We start from the raw sequence: 26,447 nt of genomic DNA, 5'->3' as shown, positions 1-26,447 counted from the left end.
ATGTATAGTATCATGTCATCTGCAAACAGTGACAGCTTTACTTCTTCTTTTCCGATTTGGATTCCTTTTATTTCCTTTTCTTCTCTGATTGCTGTGGCTAAAACTTCCAAAACTATGTTGAATAAGAGTGGTGAGAGTGGGCAACCTTGTCTTGTTCCTGACCTTAGTGGAAATGCTTTCAGTTTTTCGCCATTGAGGATGATGTTGGCTGTGGGCTTGTCATATACGGCCTTTATTATATTGAGGAAAGTTCCCTCTACACCTACTTTCTGCAGGGTTTTTATCATAAATGGGTGTTGAATTTTGTCAAAAGCTTTCTCTGCATCTATTGAGATGATCATATGGTTTTTCTCCTTCAATTTGTTAATATGGTTAATCACATTGATAGATTTGCGTATATTGAAGAATCCTTGCATTCCTGGAATAAACCCCACTTGATCATGGTGTATGATCCTTTTAATGTGCTGTTGGATTCTGTTTGCTAGTATTTTGTTGAGGATTTTTGCATCTATGTTCATCAGTGATATTGGCCTGTAGTTTTCTTTCTTTGTGACATCCTTGTCTGGTTTTGGTATCAAGGTGATGGTGGCCTCGTAGAATGAGTTTGGGAGTGTTCCTCCCTCTGCTATATTTTGGAAGAGTTTGAGAAGGATAGGTGTTAGCTCTTCTCTAAATGTTTGATAGAATTCGCCTGTGAAGCCATCTGGTCCTGGGCTTTTGTTTGTTGGAAGATTTTTAATCACAGTTTCAATTTCAGTGCTTGTGATTGGTCTGTTCATATTTTCTATTTCTTCCTGATTCAGTCTTGGCAGGTTGTGCCTTTCTAAGAATGTGTCTATTTCTTCCAGGTTGTCTACTTTATTGGCATAGAGTTGCTTGTAGTAATCCCTCATGATTTTTTGTATTTCTGCAGTGTCAGTTGTTACGTCTCCTTTTTCATTTCTGATTCTATTGATTTGAGTCTTCTCCCTTTTTCTCTTGATGAGTCTGGCTAATGGTTTATCTATTTTGTTTATCTTCTCAAAGAACCGCCTTTTATTTTTATTGATCTTTGCTGTCATTTCCTTCATTTCTTTTACATTTATTTCTGATCTGATTTTTATGATTTCTTTCCTTCTGCTAACTTCGGGTTTTTTTTTTCTTCTTTCTCTAATTGCTTTAGGTGCAAGGTTAGGTTGTTTATTCGAGGTGTTTCCTGTTTCTTAAGGTGGGATTGTATTGCTATAAACTTCCCTCTTAAAACTGCTTTTGCTACATCCCATAGGTTTTGGGTCGTCGTGTCTCCATTGTCATTTGTTTCTGGGTATTTTTTTATTTCCTCTTTGGTTTCTTCAGTGATCACTTCGTTATTAAGTAGTGTATTGTTTAGCCTCCATGTGTTTGTATCTTTTACAGATCTTTTCCTGTAATTGATATCTAGTTTCATAGCATTGTGGTCAGAAAAGATACTTGGTACAATTTCAATTTTCTTAAATTTACTAAGGCTTGATTTGTGAGCCAAGATATGATCTATCCTGGAGAATGTTCCATGAGCACTTGAGAAAAATGTGTATTCTGTTGTTTTTGGATGGAGTGTCCTATAAATATCAATTAAGTCCATCCTGTTTAATGTATCATTTAAAGCTTGTGTTTCCTTATTTATTTTCATTTTGGATGATCTGTCCATTGGTGAAAGTGGGGTGTTGAAGTCCCCTACTATGAATGTGTTACTGTCGATTTCCCCTTTTATGGCTGCTAGTTTTTGCCTTATGTATTGAGGTGCTCCTATGTTGGGTGCATAAATATTTACAATTGTTATATCTTCTTCTTGGATCGATCCCTTAATCATTATGTAGTGTCCTTCTTTGTCTCTTCTGATAGTCCTTATTTTAAAGTCTATTTTGTCTGATATGAGAATTGCTACTCCAGCTTTCTTTTGGTTTCCATTTGCATGGAATATCTTTTTCCATCCCCTCACTTTCAGTCTGTATGTGTCTCTAGGTCTGAAGTGGGTCTCTTGTAGACAGCATATATATGGGTATTGTTTTTGTATCCATTCAGCCAATCTGTGTGTTTTGGTTGGAGCATTTAGTCCATTTACATTTAAGGTAATTATCAATATGTATGTTCCTATTCCCACTTTCTAAATTGTTTTGGGTTCGTTATTGTAGGTCTTTTCCTTCTCTTGTGTTTCTTGCCTAGAGAAGTTCCTTTAGCATTTGTTGTAAGGCTCGTTTGGTGGTGCTGAACTCTCTCAGCTTTTGCTTGTCTGTAAAGGTTTTAATTTCTCCATCAAATCTGAATGAGATCCTTGCTGGGTAGAGTAATCTTGGTTGCAGGTTTTTCTCCTTCATCACTTTAAATATGTCCTGCCACTCCCGTCTGGCTTGCAGAGTTTTTACTGAAAGATCAGCTGTTAACCTTATGGGGATTCCCTTGTGTGTTATTTGTTGTTTTTCCCTTGCTGCTTTCTTTTTTTTTTTTTTGCGTTACGGGGGCCTCCCACTGATTAATATGTGTCTTGGCGTATTTCTCCTTGAATTTATCCTGTATGGGACTCTCTGTGCTTCCTGGACTTGATTAACGATTTCCTTTCCCATATTAGGGAAGTTTTCAACTATAATCTCTTCAAATATTTTCTCAGTCCCTTTCTTTTTCTCTTCTTCTTCTGGAACCCCTATAATTCGAATGTTGGTGCGGGGGCCTCTCACTGTTGTGGCCTTTCCCATTGTGGAGCACAGGCTCCGGACGCGCAGGCTCAGCGGCCACGGCTCACAGGCCCAGCTGCTCCACGGCATGTGGGATCTTCCCGGACCGGGGCACGAACCCGTCTCCCCTGCATCGGCAGGCGGACTCGCAACCACTGCGCCACCAGGGAAGCCCCCCCTTGCTGCTTTTAATATGCTTTCTTTGTATTTAATTTTTGACAGTTTGATTAATATGTGTCTTGGTGTATTTCTCCTTGGATTTATCCTGTATGGGACTCTCTGTGCTTCCTGGACTTGATTAACAATTTCCTTTCCCATATTAGGGACGTTTTCAACTATAATCTCCTCAAATATTTTCTCAGTCCCTTTCTTTTTTTCTTCTTCTTCTGGAACCCCTATAATTCGAATGTTGATGTGTTTAATGTTGTCCCAGAGGTCTATGAGACTGTCCTCAGTTCTTTTCATTCTTTTTTTCTTTATTCTGCTCTGCAGTAGTTATTTCCACTGTTTTATCTTCCAGGTCACTTATCCATTCTTATGCCTCAATTATTCTGCTATTGATCCCATCTAGAGTATTTTTCATTTCATTTATTGTGTTGTTCATTGTTGTTTGTTTCATCTTTAGTTCTTCTGGGTCCTTGTTAAATGTTGCTTGCATTTTGTCTATTCTATTTCCAAGATTTTGGATCATCTTTACTATCATTATTCTGAACTCTTTTTCAGGTAGACTGCTTATTTCCTCTTCATTTGTTAGGTCTGGTGGGTTTTTATCTTGCTCCTTCATCTGCTGTGTGTTTTTCTGTCTTCTCATTTTGCTTATCTTACTGTGTTTGGGGTCTCCTTTTTGCAGGCTGCAGGTTTGTAGTTCCCGTTGTTTTTGGTGTCTGTCCCCAGTGGCTAAGGTTGGTTCAGTGGGTTGTGTCAGCTTCCTGGTGTAGGGGACTAGTGCCTGTGTTCTCGTGGATGAGGCTGGATCTTGTCTCTCTGGTAGGCAGTTCCACGTCTGGTGGTGTGTTTTGGGGTGTCTGTCGACTTATGATTTTAGGCAGCTTCTCTGCTAATGGGTGGGGTTGTGTTCCTGTCTTGCTAGTTGTTTGGCATAGGGTGTCCAAGCTTGCTGGTCATTGAGTGAAGCTGGGTGCTGGCGTTGAGATGGAGATCTCTGGGAGATTTTCGCCATTTGATATTATGTGGAGCTGGGAGGTCTTTTGTGGACCAGTGTCCTGACGTTGGCTCTCCCACCTCAGAGGCACAGCACTGACTCCTGGCTGCAGCATCAAGAGCCTTTCATCCACATGGCTCAGAATGAAAGGGAGAAAAAGTAGAGAGAAAGAATTAGTAGAAGTAGGAAGAAAGAAAGGAAGGAAGGAAGAAAGAAAGAAGGAAAGAAAGAAAGGAGGGAGCGAGGGCAGGAGGGACGGTGGGAGGAAGGAAGGAGGGAAGGAAGGAAAAAAAGAAAGAAAGAAGATAAAGTAAAATAAAATAAAGTAAAATGTAATAAAGTTATTAAATTAAAAAATAATTATTAAGAAAACAAATTAAGAAAAAAAAAATGGACGGACAGAACCCTAGGACAAATGGTGGAAGCAAAGCTGTACAGACAAAATCTCACACAGAAGCATACACATACACACTCACAAAAAGCGGAAAAGGGAAAAAAAAAAAATACATCTTTTCTCCCAAAGTCCACCTCCTCAATTTGGGATGATTCGTTGTCTATTCGGGTATTCCACAGATGCAGGTACATCAGGTTGACTGTGGAGCTTTAATCCGCTGCTTCTGAGGCTGCTGGGAGAGATTTCCCTTTCTCTTCTTTGTTCTCACAGCTCCCAGGGGCTCAGCTTTGGATTTGGCCCCGCTTCTGCGTGTAGGTCGCCAGAGGGCGTCTGGTTTTCTCTCAGACAGGATGGGATTAAAGCGGCTGGAGCGGCTGATTCGGGGACTCTGGCTCACTCAGGCCGGGGGGAGGGAGGGGCACGGAGTGCGGGGCGAACCTGCGGCGGCCGAGGCCAGCGTGACGTTGCACCAGCCTGAGGCTCGCCGATGCACTGTGTTTTCTATCCATCCACATTTCTCTGTGTGCATCTAATCCATTGCTTGGTGTATATCTACAAGTGTTGCCTACCTTTCTTCCAACGATGGACACCAAGTTCAAATGTATTTTAAATTTTCTTTAAAAATCTTGCTTGTGGGCTTCCCTGGTGGCGCAGTGGCTGAGAATCTGCCTGCCGATTCAGGGGACATGGGTTCGTGCCCCAGTCTGGGAAGATCCCACATGCCGCGGAGCGGCTGGGCCCGTGAGCCATGGCCGCTGAGCCTGCGCGTCCGGAGCCTGTGCTCCGCAACGGGAAAGGCCACAACAGTGAGAGGCCCGCGTACCGCAAAAAAAAAAAAAAAAAAAAAAAAACTTCCTTGTGTTTAAATGTATTTAAGCCCTTCTAATTGAATTTGTGCCCTCTGATTGAATGTTCAAATGGAAATATATGTATATGAATTGTACAGGCAGTAAATGTCTGAATGAACTTGTGTTAAACACAAGGATTCATATGTATAATAATCTAGAGAATTTTTTTCCTAATAAAAGCAATCTTTTGACAAAAGACAAATCCTGCTTGCATGCTGAGACTTGGATACAGTACAATAAGTTCTCAGAAACTTAAAATATACAGCACAAAAGGCATAGTTGCAATAAAAGTAAAATGACTGTACAAGGAGACCTAGATACCTTAGTTTGGTAATATGTCATCTATTAAATACACTTTAAAGCAATATTTTATTAAAATGAGGAATATCTTTTGGAGTTTATTCCTTCAGAGTTATTTGAATTATGAAAACTACCTTCTTTGCTGTATTATTGAATGCGTGCATGTCTTGACAAGTTCCCATAAGAACTTGAGGCATCTTTCTACAAAGACTGTATACCCTGAGGATAATGAATAGGGTAGGAATGGAAAAGCATTACTTTGTAAGAGAGGCATTTCCAAGTATTTTATTTAAAAGCAAAGCTTGTGGCCTTGATTGAGCATTACATTTAACTTTAACCTTCTTGTAAACTGTAAAATTGAAAACATGGTAGATTATATCAGTTTTCATAATCAGAATAGAAGAAGCATACTCATTTCTCAGGGCAGATACTCTATTTCCTGGTAGAGGTACATGCCACTGAGCATCTCCTAGAGCAGCTGTGGGTATAGGAAAGAGGCTAACCATTAGTAGGGTTTACACTGAATTCTCAAGGTTAGAAGCCCAGTTCTCAGATAAAAAGCAGAGATTTTACTGAGGAAGCAATGTTGTATTTACACTCAAGGAAGTATTTGATTAAGACCCTAGAATTCTGTATCACTTAGTGCTATATCTTTAGCACATGGGATCTTGGAAGTGGCAGGTATAGGTAGGAATTCTGATTCTGTCCCTTGCTACCTGTGTGGTCCTGGACACATTTAATCTCTGCAAACTTCAATTTTCTGATATATAAATGTCATAATTAACAATAAACTACCTTGTAAAACTGTTGCTAGGATTAAAAGTCAGGTGAAAGTTCCTAGAATAATTCAGTATGTAGTACATAAGTATGTCGTTAGGATTAAGTGTGATAAACCATGTGAAGTTCCTAGGATGGTACCTGGTACGTATGACCAGGTCTTCAGTGAGCATTAATAGGCCTTCCTTTCCCTTCCCCATCTTAATGAGCATTCCTTCTCTACCTCAGGGAAAGCACAAATTGCATGTAGATACCGGAATGGAAGGTGATTGGTGTGGCCTCATTCCTGTTGGACAGCCATGCAATCAGGTTACGACAACAGGCCTAAAGTGGAACGTCAGTAAGTAAAACCCTTGCACAAAGGGAGGTTTTCTTTCTTTCTTTTTTTAAAAACTCCTCTTGATAAATAATTAGAAGTGGAATTGCTAGGTCATATGGGAACTCTATGTTTAACCTTTCAAGGAACTGCCAGACTATTTTCCAAAGCAGCTGTACCAATTTTATATTCCTACCAGTGATGTATGAAGGTTCCAGTTTCTCCATATCCTCACCAACACTTGTTATTATTATTATTCCCATCCTAGTAAGTATGAAGTGTTATCTCATTGTGGTTTTTATCTGCTTTTTCCTAATGACTAATGATGTTGAACGTATTTTCATGTGCTTATGGGCCATTCGTATATTTTCTTTGGAGTAATATCTATTTAGATCTTTTGCATATATTTTAATTGGGTTATCTCTTTTTTTTATGTTGAGTTATAAGATTCCCTTATGCATTCTGGATAAAAGTCCTTTATCAGATATATGATTTGAAAATATTTTCTCAGAGTCTTTGGCATATCTTTTTGTTTTCTGAAATTTAATTAACTAAGTGCATTAAGTTAATCTAACTTCAATTTGATGAAGTCTAATTTTTTCCTTCATGGATCACACTTCCGGCGTCGTATCTAAGCAGTCTTCACCCAGCCTTCTTCGCGATTCCGTACGCCTGAAACCTACTTTACTTTTCCAGAGAAGTAGCTATTCTTATTAATATAGAGTTATTTTTATAATCGAACACCTGAGACTTTATAAGATTAACTGTTCTTACTAAATTTTAAAGTGTTCTTCAGTAATTATGGGCTGTATTCAGTACTGTACCTCGGTACCAGTCATGCTAAAACTGTCTGGTTTGAAAAGAACAAAAAATGAGGTGGATCTGTTCATGAAATAAATTCCAAAAGAAACCATCAGGCATTATGAAATGAATCATCCCTAGTCTCTAAGAATAACAGTAATTTAATCAAAGGGCTTTGACTGAATGTCAAAGGGATTATTTCATGATCGACCAATACCTCTAAGGTTGTAAAAAGTAAAATACAGAACCATGTCATTCTTTCATAACATGTAAAACTTTGAGGTTCCTACAAGGAAATAAATATTTCAAGAAATAAATACATTGAAGATTAAAAGATATTTTAAAAGGCCTTTCTATGAGCCACTGCTGAAACAATTAGGGAAAAAACTAGAGATATTTTGAAGCAAATGTCTGGCAAAGCTCATCCAAATTTGAAAGGACGGTGAGAACAGATCTCCAGTAGGAATACGTGTGACAGGCTTTGAAGGGGTTAAGCTGAAACTGACATGAGCTCCCATCAGAAGCTTTATTTGAAAACAGTTCCAGCCTAAAACAATTGTTTTACTGTCTGGAGCTCCCGTTCTTTCCAAGGACCCAGTCTAGACAATGGTGAGCTTCCTCCTGGATCGGGTAGTGACCTCACTTTCCAGGGCCGACGCCAAGACACTCTGGGCACTGTGCAAAGTGAACAGGAGGGTTGACCGTATAGCTTCCTTTATCTTACAGGAACAGGCAAGAGTTGGAGGATACAAGAGATTCTTCTGTGCTCGTTAGAACATCCTCAGAGCCCCTGGGTTCCACACCAAAATGCACATCCTAATTCTTTTTTTTTTTCTAATTGCAACTTATAAAAATGTTTTATACAGGTTTTAAAGGTCATTCTCCATTTACAGTTATTACAAAACATTAGCTATATTCCCCGTGTTGTGCAGTACATCCCTGTCGTACACCCAGTAGTTTGCACCTCCCACTCCCCTCCCGCTATATTGCCCACCCTCCACCCGCAACCACTAGTTTGCTCTCTATATCTGCAAATCTGCTTCTTTTTTGTTATATTGACTAGTTGGTTGTATTTTTTAATTCTACATATAAGTGATATCATACAGTATCTGAATAATAACATTTAGTCCAGGAAGGGGCCTTGGGCATGATGGAGCTTTTAATCTTCTTGTCTGTGATAATGTTTCAGTCCTGCTGAAATGCTCTACACTATTACTTATCTATATATTTACAGATTGCTTCAACTTTTGACATAGATACTTTTTTCTGTACAACTCTGTGAAAATAAGCAATAGGAACTTCACAGGGTATGAAAAGCAACAGAGTTGAGACGCAAGTGTTTCATCAATGGTATGTGGTAAAAGTGCTAATGAATGGGGTCTTCTGATAGGTAATATTGCCTCATTAAAAAGCCATAAAAATAACTGTGAAATGACACCATGTTGGCTTGGAGAGACGTGGATAGATCTTTTTCACAGAGAGGGTCCTGCTTTACTCAGTGTCATTATGAAAGCAGAGCTTGATGTCAGTTTGTCTGTCACCCCTACAAAGTGGCAGGACAGGGCTGGACCCAGAGGAGGAGAAAGGAGATATAGTAACTTAGGAGTTGCTCACATCCTGGGTCAAGGAGAATAAGCAAATCGTCCTAAGGAAATGCATCAAAATCTTCCTTAGGTGGTCTGGAGGCTGGCATTCTCCCTGTCTGTACCCACACTAAAATATGATGCCACTTTCTGATATGAATCAGAAAGTAGTCTGATTCACCTGTTTCAATTTGTGGTATCTCCCATCATGGTCTGTGTTTAAAACAAGTGCCTGTGGTGGTACCACCATCCAGAAGTGTATCTTTACTAATTTTGTTGAAACTACCTCTATTATAATACTTTAATTCATAGCAATATACTGTGAACAGTCTGTGGTGTGTGTCTGACGCTAGAGTTTCTCTAGGCTGTGTACACATGGGACTAAAACAGCTGCATCATAGGCAATGGCATCCTCATCTTTACTAGACCTGCCATATAGCTCTGAGAGTGGAAATGCCAGTGTGCACTCGTCTCAGGAGTACACAGGCGTTCCCATGCTTCACGTCCTTACCTTGTTCTTGGTATTGTCAGATTTAATCATTTTTGCCAGTCTGCTGAGTGTCAATGATATTTCATTGTGGTCTCTGATTGCTGGTGAGGGAAAGCATCTTTTTGTAGTTATTAGCCATGTGGGTTTCCTCTTCTGTGAATTGCTACTTTCTTCTGCCCTTTTAGCCCTTGGACTGTTTGTTTCTTTCTTACTAATTCTTAGAATCTCTTCAGACCCTAATGATCTTCCTCCTGGCTATACATTGCCTTTGCCATTTGTTTATGTCATTTTTGTACACAGAGAGGTTATTAAGTTAAAGGTAGTCAAATTTATCAGTGTTTTTCCTTCAGATTTGTAATTTCTGTGTCATAAATCATCTTTCTATTCCCTGTGGTTGTAAAGATGTTCTCACAGTTTAGTTTTGAGGGGGATTTTTTTTAGGTTTCTCCTTTCACCTGAAATTGATTTTTGTGTATGATATGAGTTAGGGATCTAATGTTTTTTCCTTACTGATAACCAACTGCCCTAGCATCATTTATCATCCTTTTTCCAGTGATTTGTGATATACCATAAGTTTTCATATTCATGGGTATGTTTCTTTGATCTCATCTCTTCCTTTGACTTACATTTTTCTTCCTGTACTGATACCACACTGCCTTAATTAACATGGCTTTATAATAAATAATGAAATGTGGCGAGTCTACCAACCTTGTTCTTCGAAATTTTCATGGCTATTCCTGGTTTTTTTCTCTTCTTTGTAAACTTTAGCATTAGCGTGACAAGTGTCACACACAATTCCATCGTAATTTTTATTGGGATTACATTTAATTTACAGATTATTTTGGGGAGACCAGAACAATTGGGGAAGAGAATTCCTGCATGAAGCTGAGTCTTCCCATCCATGAACATAATGTATCTCTCCATTTAATTAGAACTTTTTTTTTTTTTTTTTTGCGGTACACGGGCCTCTCACTGCTGTGGCCTCTCCCGTTGCAGAGCACAGGCTCCGGACACACAGGCTCAGCGGCCATGGCTCACGGGCCCAGCCGCTCCGCGGCATGTGGAATCTTCCCGGACCGGGACACGAACCCGTGTCCCCTGCATCGGCAGGCGGACTCTCAACCACTGCGCCACCAGGGAAGCCCTAATTAGAACTTTTTAATTGCTTTTGATAATTAAAAAATTTTGTCTAAAAGATTCCGTACTTCTTATATAAGATTTGTCTGTAGAAACCTTGTATTTTGTACTGCCATTGTAACTACACCTTTAAAAATTACAGGACTTCCCTGGTGGTCCAGTGGTTAAGACTCTGTGCTTCCAATGCAGGGGGCGTGGGTTCATTCCCTGGTCAGGGAACTAATAACATTCTGCGTGGTGCAGCCACAAAATAAATAAATAACTCAAAATGATATTTTCTGAGTTCATTGGTGCTATATACACATACAATTGACTTTAGTATATTGTATTAATATATTTCTGAATACTTCCATTGTTTCTAAAAATGTGACTTGGGTTTTCTATAGAGCCACATTTTTATTAGTAATCAGGTTTTCTTTCTTCTTCACCTGTAACAGATAGGATTGTGTTCAGTTATGAGTAACTGAAATAGTAGCTTTAAAAACTGCCCCCCTTTCCCCCTTCATGTAACAAAGTATAGAGTTAAGTAGTTACAGGGCAAGGTTTCTATGGTTTCCTCAGCCTTTGCCTCAAAACATAAGGTGTCTCTGTTGCAACTCCAGCCACTATGTTCCCCATTCAGCCTCAGGTGGGAAAAAACGGAAGAGAGGAAGTAGGGCAGCACATATTGCAGGAAAACAAGGCATCAGGGATTCCCAGCATTTCCAGAAATCCTTCCTGCATCTAATCTTTTGCCTCAGTGGATAGAACTATCAAATACCACCCTAGCAGCAAAGGAGTCTGGGACATGAAATTTTTTAATCTAAGGACACAGTTACCCCAAATAAAACCGAGGTCCTGTCAGTGAGGAAAGAAAGAATGAGTAGGAGTCCGCTCTTCTTTCCAAAAAATGCCTTTTCTTTGTCTGCCATCTTGATGAAGAGTTTAGCCACATATATAATAAAAACTTATTTTAACTTTCTTCTAGCCATACTCTTCTGGATTTCTGTTGTTGCTGTCGATGAATCCACAATCAGACTAATTCTTTTTTGTTTATAATCTGTCTTTAACTCTATCAACTCTTTAGACCTTATGTTTTTCTTTGATGTTCTACAGATTTACTACAGTATGTTTAAGTGTAACTTCTCTCTTGTTCTAGTTGGTTTTCCTTAGCTCTGATAATTGGTGTTCATTGATTCTGAAAATTTTTCAGATATCCCCATTTTTCAGATAAGGGCATGGTACTTCAAAGCCCTAGTTAGTGATTTGCCCAAGTTCATATCATTAAGGGATTGATACACTCAAAATTTGAATTCAGGTCTTCAATGCTATTTTTCCTTTTTCTAACTAGTAAATGAAAGACCTTCCATATAAAATAAGTTGATGTTTTAAAAAAAATCACTAAAATGAATTTGGGATAAAGAGAAAAATACAAGAGGAAGTTAACTGTAGACAGGGGAAAGAAAGCAAAGGAGATAGGAAAGAGGACAATAATGGTAGGAAATTAAAAGTAATTTGGAAGAAAAATAAAAATCCTGAGGGACAGAACTTTTAACTTCTCTACACTTTTGCCTAAGAAAAATATTAAATGGTGTTGCCCTCCATTTGCCCAGGCCTCTGCTTTATAACACTCAAATTGAGTTTGAAATTATGCATTCATTGTTCTTCATTGTTCCTTTTTTTGTGTTTTTTCAAAGAAGTATAGATATAAATGACAGAGTGAAATAATTTTGTAGCATTGACTGAAAGAGACTCAAATCTAGCCCAAGTGAAAGAGTTCTGAAAGAAAAAAAATTCTGAGAAAACAGTTTGAAAAGATTTTTCATCTCTATGGAAATGCTTTGTAATAGTGTGTACAGGTACCAAGATTTTCTGCAGGAGTTCTCTGTGTTTTTTTTTTCCTACCTATCTATCTATTTATTTATACATCTTTATTGGAGTGTAATTGCTTTACAATGATGTGTTAGTTTCTGCTGTATAACAAAGTGAATCAGCTATACATATACATATATCCCCTTATCCTCTCCCTCTTGTGTCTCCCTCCCACCGTCCCTATCCCACCCCTCTAGGTGATCACAAAGCACGGAGCTGATCTCCCTGTGCTATGCGGCTGCTTCCCACTAGCTATGTATTTTACGTTTGGTAGTGTATATATGTCCATGCCACTCTCTCACTTCGTCCCAGCTTACCCTTCCCCCTCCCCGTGTCCTCAAGTCCATTCTCTAGTAGGTGTGCGTCTTTATTCCCATCCTGCCCCTAGGTTCTTCATAACCACTTTTTTTTTGTTTTCTTAGATTCCATATATATGTGTTAGCATATGGTATTTGTTTTTCTCTTTCTGACTTACTTCACTCTGTATGACAGACTCTAGGTCCATCCACCACTGTGAGGATTTTTAAGTGCCAGCCTAACAAGGGAACAGTTCAAGCATCTATTAAAAAACAACAACAACTACAGTTGTTATTAATGCAGTTTCAGTGAGAAACTCTTAATTCTCACTCCATTATGCCTCAGAAGGTGATTCTAGTCAGTTGTCATGGTTCAACAATAGCTATACACACTTAGGGTATAACCTTTGTGAGCTCACGCCACTAATGTGTGAGATGTTTCATGTTTCTAAATGTCTTTATTATTATTTTAATTATTACTTTTCTAGTCCAGTCCTTGAAAAAAAGCATTCTGAAACTGTGATGTCAACATTTCCTCTTTAATTCGAGGACAATATCTTTTGTGTCTTCATTCTTTTGATAATCAGTGACCCACTTTGAGTTGAAGAGATTGTTACAATTTTTACATAAAACACATGCTTCAGGGATCAAAGTTGATGATAGTAAGGATGGCTTTTAAAAAATTAATTTTTTTTTTTGCCCCAAGGAAGATGTTAGCTAAAGTTTCCCTCCCCAAGACCATTTTCTCAAGTTTACAATTTGGTGAAATGACTGTATTTCATCATAGCCAAGATGTCATCAGTTGTAAGATGCATTATTATTTTGTGTACACTGAGAAATAAATGCTACTAATTATAATTGCAGAGATGTGGGGGAAATATATGTTAAAATGATAAAATATGGTAGATCAAATAGAATAGAAATTTACAAATCAAACTATATGCACAGACATACCACTCTTAAACCTGTTGTGAAAAATTGCAAAAGCCTTTGAAATGGGCAAAAAGATACCTGTGTGTCTTTCAGTGGATTGTTTGACCTGGTCTGGAGGCCCTTGAAAGCTTATATGATTCTATAGGATACCTAGCTTTTCATCGTCTTTGATTATTTTGCAATGTTGTGGAATTAGAAGTTAACTGATAAAGGGCAGATCATACTGTATATGATTCCTGTTCATATAAGTCAGTTGAACTTTTGTTCTGTGAAAACTCCATGGATTATCACCCTATATAAATGGCCAATTTTCCATCCATTAGCAAATCCATTTCAGCATTCCTTGTTGTCTAAATAGGTCTGTCCTTTGTAGTCTCCTTTGAACCAGTGTTTTATATCATAATAGTTTTCTCATTAATTAATGACTTAATTGAAATCTTTGATGTGTTCATTTTATATTTGTTTGAGTCATTATTTTACACTTTAAAAATTAAAAAAAATTGTAATCACCTATGATACTTAAAGGATCACAAGCTGTTGCAGTCTTTAAAATAAAAACAGTGTAAAGTGTTATTGCAAAATAACACTTCCGGTTGTATGCGGTAGGTCAGAGGGAGCTCTGGGACAAAGGTCTAATGATGTCACTTCCATATTTGTATCCCGGAAAAGGTCTCACAAAGGGCTGTACTTGAACTGTGCACTCTGTATCTGTAAAGGATCATGGCCATGACTGAACCTTTTAAGCAAAAGAAATCAGACCAATACGCTCTTCTAGAAGGCAAAAGTTGATTCCAGTACTAGTAAACTAAGCTGGAAGGAAATGACTTTTTTATTTTTAATTATTATTATTTTTTTGCGGTACGCGGGCCTCTCACTGTTGTGGCCTCTCCCATTGCGGAGCACAGGCTCCGGACGCGCAGGCTCAGCGGCCTCGTCTCACGGGCCCAGCCGCTGCACGGCATGTGGGATCCTCCCGGACTGGGGCACGAACCCGCGTCCCCTGCATCGGCAGGCGGACTCTCAACCACTGCGCCACCGCGGAAGCCCGGGGAAATGACATGTTTTAAGCAGTGTTATTGAAATATAATTCACGTATTACAAAATTGTTCTGTTCTTGATCACAGAAAGAAAGCATCCATTGTTTTTACCGTGAACTATGATGTTAGCTGTTGGTTTTTCACAGATGTCCTTGATCAGAATGAGGAAATTCTGTTCTATTCCTAGTTTGTTGAGTGGTTTTACCATGGAAGGTTTTTGGACTTTGGTTTTTTTTTTTTTTGGTCTATTGAGATGATCATGTGATTTTTTTAAAAAAAAATCCTGTTGATATAATAATATATTACATTAATTGAATTTCCGATATTAAATCAAACTTAAATCCCTCGGATAAGTTCCACTTGGTCATGATGTATAATTCTTTCTCTGTGTTGCTGGATTCAGTTTCCTAGTATATTTTTGAGGATTTTTGCATCCACATTCCTAAGATACATTGTTTTGCAGAGTTTTTTTCTTGTGATGTCTTTGACTGGTTTTCTAATCAGGGTGGTACTAACATCTACTCTTAAAGTCCAGGCATTCAGGAGGGAACCTCCAGGGCAGTCAACCAAGGCAGCAAGAGTGAAACACCAGTGAAGCAGGTCTAGCAGACAGGATGCAGATTTGGGGAGGACATAGCACAGAGGAAACTCTGGTTGCAGGAGACAACCTGAAGTGTGTTCTGATCCAAAGATAGGTGGTGCCTTGTACCTTGCCCTCTTTTATTTGTGTGCTTGCTGCTAGAGATAGGAGGGAGGAGAGAATGAGACCTATAGGGCCAGCTTGTATCTAATGAATAAATAACAGGGGCTGGCTGGCCCTTCTAAGGAAGTTTAGGTCACTGAACATTTAAACAAGCCCAACCTGCTGGGGAAGCAGTTTCATTTACAGGAAATTATATTGAATAATCTCTAAGTGTTCCTTTAAAAAAGCAATTATCTCCTTCTCGTGGATAAAGACAAGGAGCAGCCTTTCCCCCTTCTGTGTTTAATTAACCATCAGTGGCTTTGCATCTTCACTGCTTTATATTATTAATTTAGAAAAGTCATTAATGTTTCCATAGGTCATTTTTATTTATAAATAGAAAGTGCTAGCTATAAATTCCAATATTGATTTTTCTCCAATAATAACTTTTTACTAAGGATCTTTCAAACCTTAGGAATAATAAGTTCCCTCACAAATTTATGTAAATTTAAATGTGTGAAAGATTTATTTTTCGTAATAGCTGTACCTAGAATATTACATTTATTTATATATTTCTAAATAAATTAGGATGATAATTACAGATAAATATTTTCACAAAGGTTTCTCAAGGAAGCCTTACATTTCTATTTGTAGGGCCCTGAATATTTTCAAATATTTGGTAAGATTGAAAGTGTAACAGTGCATACTGAGTTCATTGCTCTAGGCTGTATTAAGTGTGTTTTTTTTTTTAATTGGAGTATAGTTGATTTATAATGTTGTATTAGTTTCTGCTGTACAGCAAAGTGAGTCAGTTATACATATACATATATCCACTCTTCTTTAGATCCTGTTCCCATACAGGTCATTACAGAGTATTGAATAGAGTTCCCTGTGCTATACAGTAGGTTCTTATTAGTTATCTGTTATATATATAGTAGTGTATATATGTCAGTCCCAATCTCCCAATTTATCCCTCTCCCCACTTCCCCCTCAGTAACCATAAGTTTGTTTTCTTCACCTGTGACTCAATTTCTGTTTTGTAAATAGGTTCATTTGTACCATTTTATTAGATTCCACGTATAAGTGATATCATATATTTGTCTTTGTCTGACTTCACTTGGTATGACAATCTCTAGGTCCATCCATGTCGCTGAAAATGGTATTATTTAGTTCTTTTTTATGGCTGAGTAATATTCCATTATATATATGTACCACATCTTCTTTATCCATTCCTCCGTCGATGGACATTTAGGTTGCTCCCATGTCCTGGCTATTGTAAATAGTGCTGCAGTGAATATTAGGGTGCATGTATCCTTTCGAATTATGATTTTCTTCAGATATATGCCCAGGAGTGGGATTGCTGGATCATATGGTAGTTCTATCTTTAGTGATTTCTCGTATCTTCGACTGTGTTATGGAAATAACAGAGTATTACTTTCTTGATTAATGGAATATATTAAAAAAGAAACCTTTATTGTTGATACCACATCTTGATTTTTTAATGTATCCTTGATAGTAAGTGCCAGCAAATGACAATTTCTATGATGTATAGTCCAGACTATATGAATGTTATTTCCTTTACTTAGATAGTATCAGAATGTTGAAAGGCACATCATCATTTGTCTTGACCTATGATTTTCAAGTGAAATAATGAAGATCTAAAAGTGACTTCCACAAATCACATGGTTTTGTAGGGCCAGAGCTGGCCTGGAACACAGATGTCTCTATCCCAACACAGGGCTTTTTCCTCCTAGGCTCCTTCACTACTAGCAGTGTAGAAAACTTTGATACTACATAATAAATTCAAATATATATAAAGATAGGTAAATGTAAAATGTGTCATGTTTGATAGGTAGATTGCAAAATATAACCATATTTGTTAAAATTTTCATGATATAAGTTTTCAGCTGTATCAGTTCCAAATTGCTGCTATAACAAATTACCACAAACTAGAGGCCTAAAACAACAAGCTCATCATCTACAGTTCTGGAGGTTGAAGTCCCGAATGGGTCTTATGAGACTAAAATCCAGGTATTGACAGAGCTGCAATCCTCCTGGAGGCTAGGGTGGAGAATCCTTTTCTTACAGTTTCAGCCTCCTGAGGCTGCCCACATTTCTTGACTCATTCCTTCCTTCATTGTCAAGGGCATCAGTGTAGCATCATCAGATCTCTCTTTCTCTGACCTCTGCTTCTATTGTCACCTCTCTTTCTCTGACTCAGACTCTGAGCCACCCTCTTTTAAGGAGGTTGTGACTACCCTGGGTAATCCAGGATAATCCTAGCTCATGCTTTTTAAGTTAATCACATCTGAAAAATCCCTTCTTCCATGCAAGTAACTTATTTACAGGTTTTGAGGATTATAATGTGGACATTTTGGGGGTGCCATTATTGAGGCTGTCATTTAAGTCTGTAATCAATAAGTCCAATAATTTCCTGGAATAATACATAGTGAATACGGTTATTACATCACTGAATCTTTACAGTTACTCTGAAAAGTAATGTATGAAGACTGTTTACATGTCCTTGAGAAACTGAATCTCAGTGTTATTCATCTTGGCCTCAGATAACGTGGGGTAAAGACTCAAGACAAAATAGACACAAAATATTGTGTGAGCATGATTTATTTGGTGTCCACAAAGAGGGGCGAGAGTGACAATTTCCATTCACTCTGGTTTCTGTTCTCCAAGGAGTGTGGTCAAGTTTAGTCCAGCATATATTCTGATCCCTGGGAGCCATGAAGGAAGTCAGAAGGTTTGCATCTGGTCAGCTGTGAGTTTGTAATCGGGCTTTCTATCCTTTTTTGATTCCTTCTCTTTTTTAGCCTTTGAGGCTTCATTGTTTCTGCCAATAACAGGCAGCAATCTGATGTGTGATTAAGATGGTGAAAAACAAAAGGCAGAAAATTTGACTCATATTGCTTTCTTAGTTACATATTATTAGAGTCTCAGGACTCTACGGGTCCTTAACAATCGATCAGATATGTATCATTAATTTGCTGAGCACCCATACACCAGCAAACTACTGATATCTGCTCTCACTTTTTTTTTTTTTTTTTTTTTTTCAATGGTTCCTCATTGTTCTGAGAATAAATTTCAAATTCCTTTTCAAATTCTACTTAGTCCTACATGATACCTTTTTGTTTTTTTTTGTTTGTTTTGTTTTTTTGTTTTTTTTTTCCTTGCGTTATGCGGGCCTCTCACTGTTGTGGCCTCTCCCATTTGCGGAGCACAGGCTCCGGACGCGCAGGCTCAGTGGCCATGGTTCACGGGCCCAGCCGCTCCGCGGCATGTGGGATCTTCCCGAAACGGGGCACGAACCCGCGTCTCCTGCATCGGCAGGTGGACTCTCAAGCACTGCGCCACCAGGGGAGCCCTGCTCTCACTTTTATTCCTGCCCCTTCCACACACACAAACACCAGTGCCGCACACATATACTTGCACTACAATATGGTACAAGTTTCGGTTTTCTTATTATATACATAGGTTTGATCAGTCTGGGGTCATAGAACACAGAACTTCCGCTTTTGATAAGTTCTGAATATTAACACTGAGGAATAATCACACAAAATGACAATCATGGGGAACTTGAGGACCCGACTTTTATGAAAAAGGCAAAGTTGGGTAAGGGGGAGCTTGATAAGCAGTAGATATTATTTCTCTGGGGAGAAAAATACAAAGAGGAACAAGATTGTTTTTTTTAGACTATGTTATTCTGCAGGATTTTCAAAAATTATACTGGTAAGCAAATATTACATTTTCCAGACATATAAGACTAATGACATACAGCCTACAACAAATTTGTATTAAATACTGTATATTTTGTTAACTCAGCTCCAATTCTATTTTCTATGTTATAGGATTTGAAACAGATATGAATGATTTTTCTTAAGTCCTTACCCTTTTGTGATTCTGCTGAGAGCACAAGAAACCAACAGTAATTTACTGTATGCCATAATCATCCTGTTTTGTTTTTAGAAAACTCCCAACAACCTGACAACACACATTTGTTATGGTCGAGTCTAGGCATTTAAATATGAAAACAGTTAACATGCATTTGTAGGGAATAATGACAAATGGGAATTTGTGAGCAGACCAATTTTTCATTGACCTGCATTCAAGAACACTATTATAACTCAGGCATGCCTCCCATGTTGTTTAAATGAGTTGATTTCCTAGTATTTATGTGGGCAGGTTGACTGATGAGAATGACTTTGGTATAAGCTCAAGAGTCCCTTTCTATTTCCCCTCCTCCAGGCTTCACTTTTGTGCTAATTCAGATGTGAGCTCTGTGCATTCAACCATCCAGCTAATATATTGAGACAAGAAAGCAATAACTTTTGCTCATTACATGAATTGTAGAGAAAGAATCAGGGGGTTCAGATGAATAAACTTTTACTATGGGAACAGCTCACTGGGCATAATTTTCTTCTGGGTCCAAGTAATCATATTGTGTGTTTTGAATATACTTTCTTCTACCTATCTTTTCTCTACACTCGTTCTTATTCAGGTATAACATCAACTCTTTTATGAATGCAGAGTATTATTATCCTCATTTTATAGATGAGGAAACTGAGACCCAGAATGTTAAATGAATTGTCCAAGTTCATGTCTCCTAACTCAGTCCTCCATGCACAGAAAGTGGATCCATCACTGGTTATTTACATATCTGTTTTTAAAAGCTTTCGACTTGGTGAAGTAACCTATCTCAACATTCTTTTTCTAAATGAAAATAGAATTTTCCCGGACATTGGGCAGGTTCTAAGACAAAGGAGACAAAGAATTAACACCTTGGTAGTTAAACTCATGATATGAGCCCTACCTAAGACCTTCCTTTCCACTCTGTGAGCCACAAATCAGAACCCATGCAGATTTGAAGAGTGTGTAATTTAAGTGTAACCTATGCTCACCGTGATGTGTGATGTCTGGGGTGATAATAATGTCATTCATCGCGGTTCTCAAGTTTTTGTGGTAAGGACTCAAGGGAAAAAAAAATATTTACTCAGCACCCACAAAGGGGGATAAACGGTTAAAGCAGGATTTTTGATGAAAAGGAAAGAGCAATGATAAAAGGGCAAAGATGGTTTGGCTGAGGGAGGTTTAGGTGGCAGGCAGGTCTCTCAGCTGTGAGCCGCCCCCGTGACCTGTGGATTGCTTGGAGGCCAGATTGTGAAAAAGCGGAAAATATTTAGAGAACACTAGCCTTAAAATAAAAGAAGGGCAGATCACGCTGGGGAAATACGCAAAATGCAGACTAAATTAGAAGCATCTGCATAAAGGTGCTTTGAAATATATCTGTGGACCCCAAATAAAGTTTGTAGTGAAGAAATATTTGCATAATGTGTTTTTGTTACCGTGCAAGGGAAACTCAAGGTACAGATGACACAGAGAGAAAGTAAGTTCTCAAGCTTAAGAGGTGTATTTGGGAACTACCAAGAGAGGGTAGAGGTCTTCTTCTGGTTTTGAGATTATAAAACAGCCAAAAAAGGAAACAAATCAATGATTTAAACGGTTTGACAAAGTAACTCTCTGGAGATTATTGTATAACATGTAACTTACCTTCCTCTCTCTGTGTCATCTGTACCTTGAGTTTCCCTTGAAACGTAGCAAAAAACATTTATCCAGCTATTTACTTCAGTTAATAATGTGGGGGAAAGATGACAGTGGGGTTCAAGCTCTGACTGTGAAACGAATGAATTATATGGCCCCAGGACGTCATGCGGATCCTTCATCTATACAGAGAGGGTTGCTAGATGATGTCAGAGGTTTTCTTCAGTGTGGAACTGTGGTTTCTGAAGCCACAGAGAAATAAGCGTGTCCAGATCATAAATGCCAGGAGCTTAATGTTCAAGGAGACATGTCTCTCCTCCTTAATTCCCTATGTGATGGCAGTTAAAGTCCCCATGGGAAGCAGCAAGAGGACCAGACTCAGGAGACTTCTGTCTGGGGTTGCTGTGTCAGGGGTTGATGTGCAGCCCCTTTTCTCATAGATTTTGTGCGATGTGGTTCACTGTATGGAAGTGGCTTTGAATGTTGCAAAGGAGGACGTCCTGTGTCATCGTTACAGTTTATCGTCTCTTGCTGAAGGTTCTCACTCTTCAGAAGTTCACAGTGAGGCTAGTAATGGGAGATGATGATGATTATTCCTCATTTACTCTGAGAAAGAATGGACGCTCTGGCTGCAGGAATACAACATTTTCTGATAATGATTTATTAGTAGTGTTGTGATCTCCTGCTTGCCCCAGTGCCAGTGTCATACTTTGGCCGCCTCTCAATTTATTTGCAAGGTTTGACTTTGGAGAAATCATATCGGCCTTTTTCACTCATCTGTTTTCTAGACCACATTTAATTGCAAATTAACAACTTGTCTCTCAACTATTCCTAAGTCTGGCTTTTCTTGTGTGTGTGTGTGTGTGTGTGTGTGTGTGTGTGTGTGTGTGTGTGTGTGTGTCTTAAGAATGTGCTTAGAAAACATTATCAAAGCAAGAAGGCTTTCTGATTTTACCAGCTACAATTGATAACCAATTTTTATTTTCAACCATCGAAAAAAATTATTTATTTGCAGTATATCAGTGTTAAGTCTGCCAGGAGAGAGAACCAGGTTCTGGGCAATTTAAATCTGCCATATAATTAAGAAAAATACATGTTCAAACCTGAGGTGTTTTCAGTTGACCTGAATCCCACCAAAGGCTGATATACAGATAAGGTAGATAAAGTTTTATTTCCTATACCTTGCATGGCACATTACTAACTAACAGGCAAATTAAATAAAGAAGGCTCCCCCGTTCTAGAAGGATACATTACCGAGGGCGGTGGGTATCTGGCTTGTGCTTGTTGGACAAAGTGAAGAAAGGCAGAGGTGCTGGCCTCCCTCTCATCCTGACCCACTGCTGCTGCAATTTTGATGTAATTATGAGCGCTGCTCTCACCTGCCATGAGGTTTCATTCTCTTTCCTTTAAAATGTGTGACTTTGAACTAAATGATCTCAGTCTTTTTCATTAAGTCTTTCTTCTTATTCTCAATAGCAGAATTAGACTATTTTGTTCTCTCCTCCTAAATACCTGTGAAAAGCACTTGAGATCCAACATACATGCCATTTCCCCCTTAAAACATGTCCCCAACCCCTAGTATTCTCAGAATATGTTCTCCCTTGAATATCTTCCTCTCCCTTACCCCCCACTAAAATCTTCATTCATCTTCAAGAGCCATTTCAAATCACATCCTTCACGAAGCTCTCCTAATTAAATGTGATTTTTTTTTCTTAACTTTGAATTCCTAAAGTGTGCTATGCACCTCTCTTCAGTATGTTTACCTATTGGTGTCATTCTCTGTGCAGATTTTTTATTCCTTTTATTAGAATGCATTCGCCTCAAGGATTTGGTGCTGTCATCTATGTTCCCTCCTCGTCCTCTGGGATAGAGCCTTGCATGTTTAGTGTAATTAGCAACCTTTTTTAAATGAGCAAGTGCATTTTACCCCCATGAATTCTGTAATGGGACACAGAGTCAATTGCATTATGGTAAAAGATGCCGAAGCAAGAGTTCTATATTGTAAACCTTCAAAACAATTAGAATAATGAGGGCTAAGTTCAATTTTAAGGGTGAAAATAGTTGTAAACCCTGCCAAAAGTTGATATGGTTTAAAGTGATGCCATTTAGAATATGAATGTTAGTTACCAAAGATGGTAACTAACATTTTAGTATAAGTGTGTGTGTGTGTGTGTGTGTGTGAGAGAGAGAGAGAGAGAGAGATGCCTATCTAGGGAGTGGGCAGTGCAGGAGTGAATATGTAGAAATCTCACCATGTTGAGGATTTGGAGTGTTCAATGAATTCATTGCTCCCCTAGATGCTTTTCTCTGACCCATTTGTTTACTGCTCTTAATATGAGGCAAGGTCTAAAGCATTTCATTTTTAGATTCCCCTCTTACAGATGTTGAAGATGGTGGAAAACTATAATGTGAGGGCATGTATCATTATAAAAAGAAAAGAAAATGGAATTGGTTCTCTTACTGTGTCTTAATTCATGAAACTTCGAATATTTGCTGTGCAAAAAGAAGAAAAACAGAAAAATCCTAGTTTGATTTATTCTCTGTGTCCTAGAGGGCACTCTTACAGTATTATATAAATGTAAAAATTGGGTTTGTTTGTTCCAATCATTTTGTATCTTTACTTTATCCACTTAACTAGATTATTAATTTCTCTAGTTTATGAGCCCTTTAAGTTTTCCTTCCCATCCTATTTAGTAACAGTTTTAACACTAGGTGTTCAAATGACTTGATAAATAACAGGATTCCTTATCAAATTGGTCCTTCTTTTTCATATCCATATTATATACATTCTTCTACTGTTATCAGTGAGAAGTGAATAAGGAAGTGGTTACTTAGCCTTGGGAAATAGTTGTATTTACATGTTGGTAAGAAATAGTGGATCCTGAAAAAAAATGACAGGGAAGAGTGAGTAAGGCAGGAAGAGGAAAGGATGATACAGTTTATCCAATGAGTAGGATCATATGCAAAACAGAGTCAAAATGGTTGGATTTCACTGAGGAAATATTTTGGTCACTCTTGAAAATGCAGAAAAGTAGTAGCATAGTACAGGCAGGGCCAGATTTCTGTTTTTCAAGGTGGTTAGAGAAGAGTTAAATGCATGTTGAGAGCACAATGGCAGCAGATTTATTAAACTTTTTAAAAGAAGTTGATCAGGGCTTCCCGGGTGGCACAGTGGTTGAGAGTCCGCCTGCCAATGCAGGGGACACGGGTTCGTGCCCCGGTCCGGGAAGATCACACATGCCGCGGAGCGGCTGGGCCCGTGAGCCGTGGCCGCTGAGCCTGCGCGTCCGGAGCCTGTGCTCCGCAACGGGAGGGGCCACAACAGTGAGAGGCCCGCGTAAAGCAAAAAAAAAAAAAAGAAGTTGATCAGTGATACAAGAAACAATATAGGTATGGAGTTTTGTTATCAAGGAGACCCTTATGTCCAAGGTGTAAAAAGAAGTCTATTTATGTTGAACGTCAAAAGGAGGCAAGAAACTCGAGACCCAGGAGAGGTGGGAGAAATGGGGAAATGCCAGCTGAAGAGGGGAAGGGCCGCAGCAGTAGGAGGCTTTAGAGAGACTATGCTTAGCTCCACCTTCGAAACTAGAACTGAGAGATGTTGAGTTAGGTTTTAAGGTGAAGATGCTTATGGATGAAGGCTCTCATTGATCATAGGTGGCATGAATCTTTATCAATATGTCAGCCACAGCATCAGTGGATAAGGCACAGAGATAAAAGTTAGGATTTAGAAAGTGTAAAATACCTATCAATGGGAGTGAGTGTGTTAAAAAAAAACAAAAAAACTTCTGAATAAACTTTAGACCACAGCAAGGACCAACTGTTGAACATAAAGCAGTCTTCAATTCTGAACATTTCCCTAGAAGAATTCTAGTGGGGAATAGTGGACAAAGTGGATCAGGGCCACTGATTACTGGCAAGTTGCCTGGGGCAATAATTCTCAAGTGCCACATGGTCTCCATCAGTTATAAATTATGCCACAAGTAATCTGTAACTAAGTATAAGTACTCATAATTTTGGTTGATTTTTTTAAAAAATTCATTAAAGCAGATTTAAGGTCACTCTTAAAACACTGTCTCTCACTGGCAGTTCAGTGCGCTTCCTTGGACTGAAAAGTAACCTGTGGATTAGAGTCAGGGTTATGGAAATTGTATGTACCTTCACCCTCACCTATTGGTGCCTCATGGTGTATGCAACATTGTTACTGATTTACGGCTAATTGTTGTGGCAATCACAAATTATTTAGAGTTTTGTAGTTGAAACTTTATAGTTAACTGTGTTTTCTGTTTAACTTTACCCATGAATACAATTTTAATAAAGAAGGTAGGAATAGAAGAAGAAAATGAGAGTGCACTTGCCCCTAAATAGTCTAAGAATTCAGTGGGCAGTGGTGGGGAGGTTACTTTGCTATGTCTGTCAATAAAGCCAAACAAATTGATGACAAATTGTTACCCGGACGTGAATAGATTTATTTTGCTCTCTTCATTTCTCATTAAGAAAATTCTTGTCCTTTGCTTGGTCTGGTCCTGAGCACCTTCTCTCTATAAACTGTCCCTAAATGATCTTATCACAGCCTATAACTTTAAATACATCTACATGCCATTGCTTCTCTCATGTATAGCTCCACCCCTTACCTCTCTGATTTTCTTCACTTGCCCTGGAATTCTGGGAACATAAGCCGCTCTAGAGCATAGAAACTTCATGTCTTTTGTTTCGAAGTTGTCCCTCCTGCAGAGAAGAGTGTCTGGTGCAGAGGTGTTGTTGAGTAAACCTTTGTTGAATGAATGTCTAAGAACCTTATGTGAGATAACATGACCATGACAAAATGCTTGGGTTTTGCTCCACCTGTCCTTTCTTTTTCTCCATGTCAGTAAAACAACACAGACACAGTTGCACAAACCAAGAACCTTAGATGACTTCTTCCTTTCTCCCCGTCTACTCTTTCATGATCCAAGTCCAGGCCATCTTCTTTTTTTTTTTTTTTTTAACATCTTTATTGGAATATAATTGCTTCTCTTGCGTCTCCCTATTCCCACCCCTCTAGGTGGACACAAAACACCGAGCTGATCTCCCTGTGTTATGTGGCTGCTTCCCACTAGGTATCTATATTACATTTGGTAGTGTATATATGTCCACGCCACTCTCTCACTTCGTCCCAGCTTACCCTTCCCCCTCCCCATGTCCTCAAGTCCATTCTCTACATCTGCATCTTTATTCCTGTACTGCCGCTAGATTCTTCAGCACCATTTCTTTTTTTAGATTCCATATATATGTGTGTTAGCATACGGTATTTGTTTTTCTCTTTCTGACTTCACTCTGTATGACAGACTCTAGGTCCATCCACCTCAATACAAATAACTCAATTTTGTTTCTTTTTATGGCTGAATAATATTCTATTGTATACATGTGCCACATCTTCTTTATCCATTCATCTGTCGATGGACACTTAGGTTGCTTCCATGTCCTGGCTATTGTAAATAGAGCTGCAATGAACATTGTGGTACATGACTCTTTTTGAATTATGGTTTTCTCAGGGTATATGCCCAGTAGTGGGATTGCTGGGTCATATGGTAGTTCTATTTGTAGTTTTTTAAAGAACCTCCATA

General features: G+C 38.6%; 1 protein-coding gene across 1 annotated transcript in view; it reads left to right on the top strand.

Annotated features, from left to right (window-relative positions):
* The window catches only part of TPK1 (thiamin pyrophosphokinase 1), a 306,848-nt gene that overhangs the window by 196,359 nt on the left and 84,042 nt on the right, over positions 1–26,447 (top strand). The window contains exon 7 of the mRNA XM_007466670.1: positions 6,397–6,508. Coding sequence (XP_007466732.1) covers positions 6,397–6,508 — 112 coding nt within the window. The remainder of the gene's footprint in view (positions 1–6,396; positions 6,509–26,447) is intronic.

Source organism: Lipotes vexillifer, unplaced genomic scaffold, assembly GCF_000442215.2.
Source record: "Lipotes vexillifer unplaced genomic scaffold, Lipotes_vexillifer_v1.1 scaffold71, whole genome shotgun sequence".
Taxonomy (NCBI): Eukaryota; Metazoa; Chordata; class Mammalia; order Artiodactyla; family Lipotidae; genus Lipotes; species Lipotes vexillifer.
This window is presented reverse-complemented; position numbering and strand designations above follow the sequence as displayed.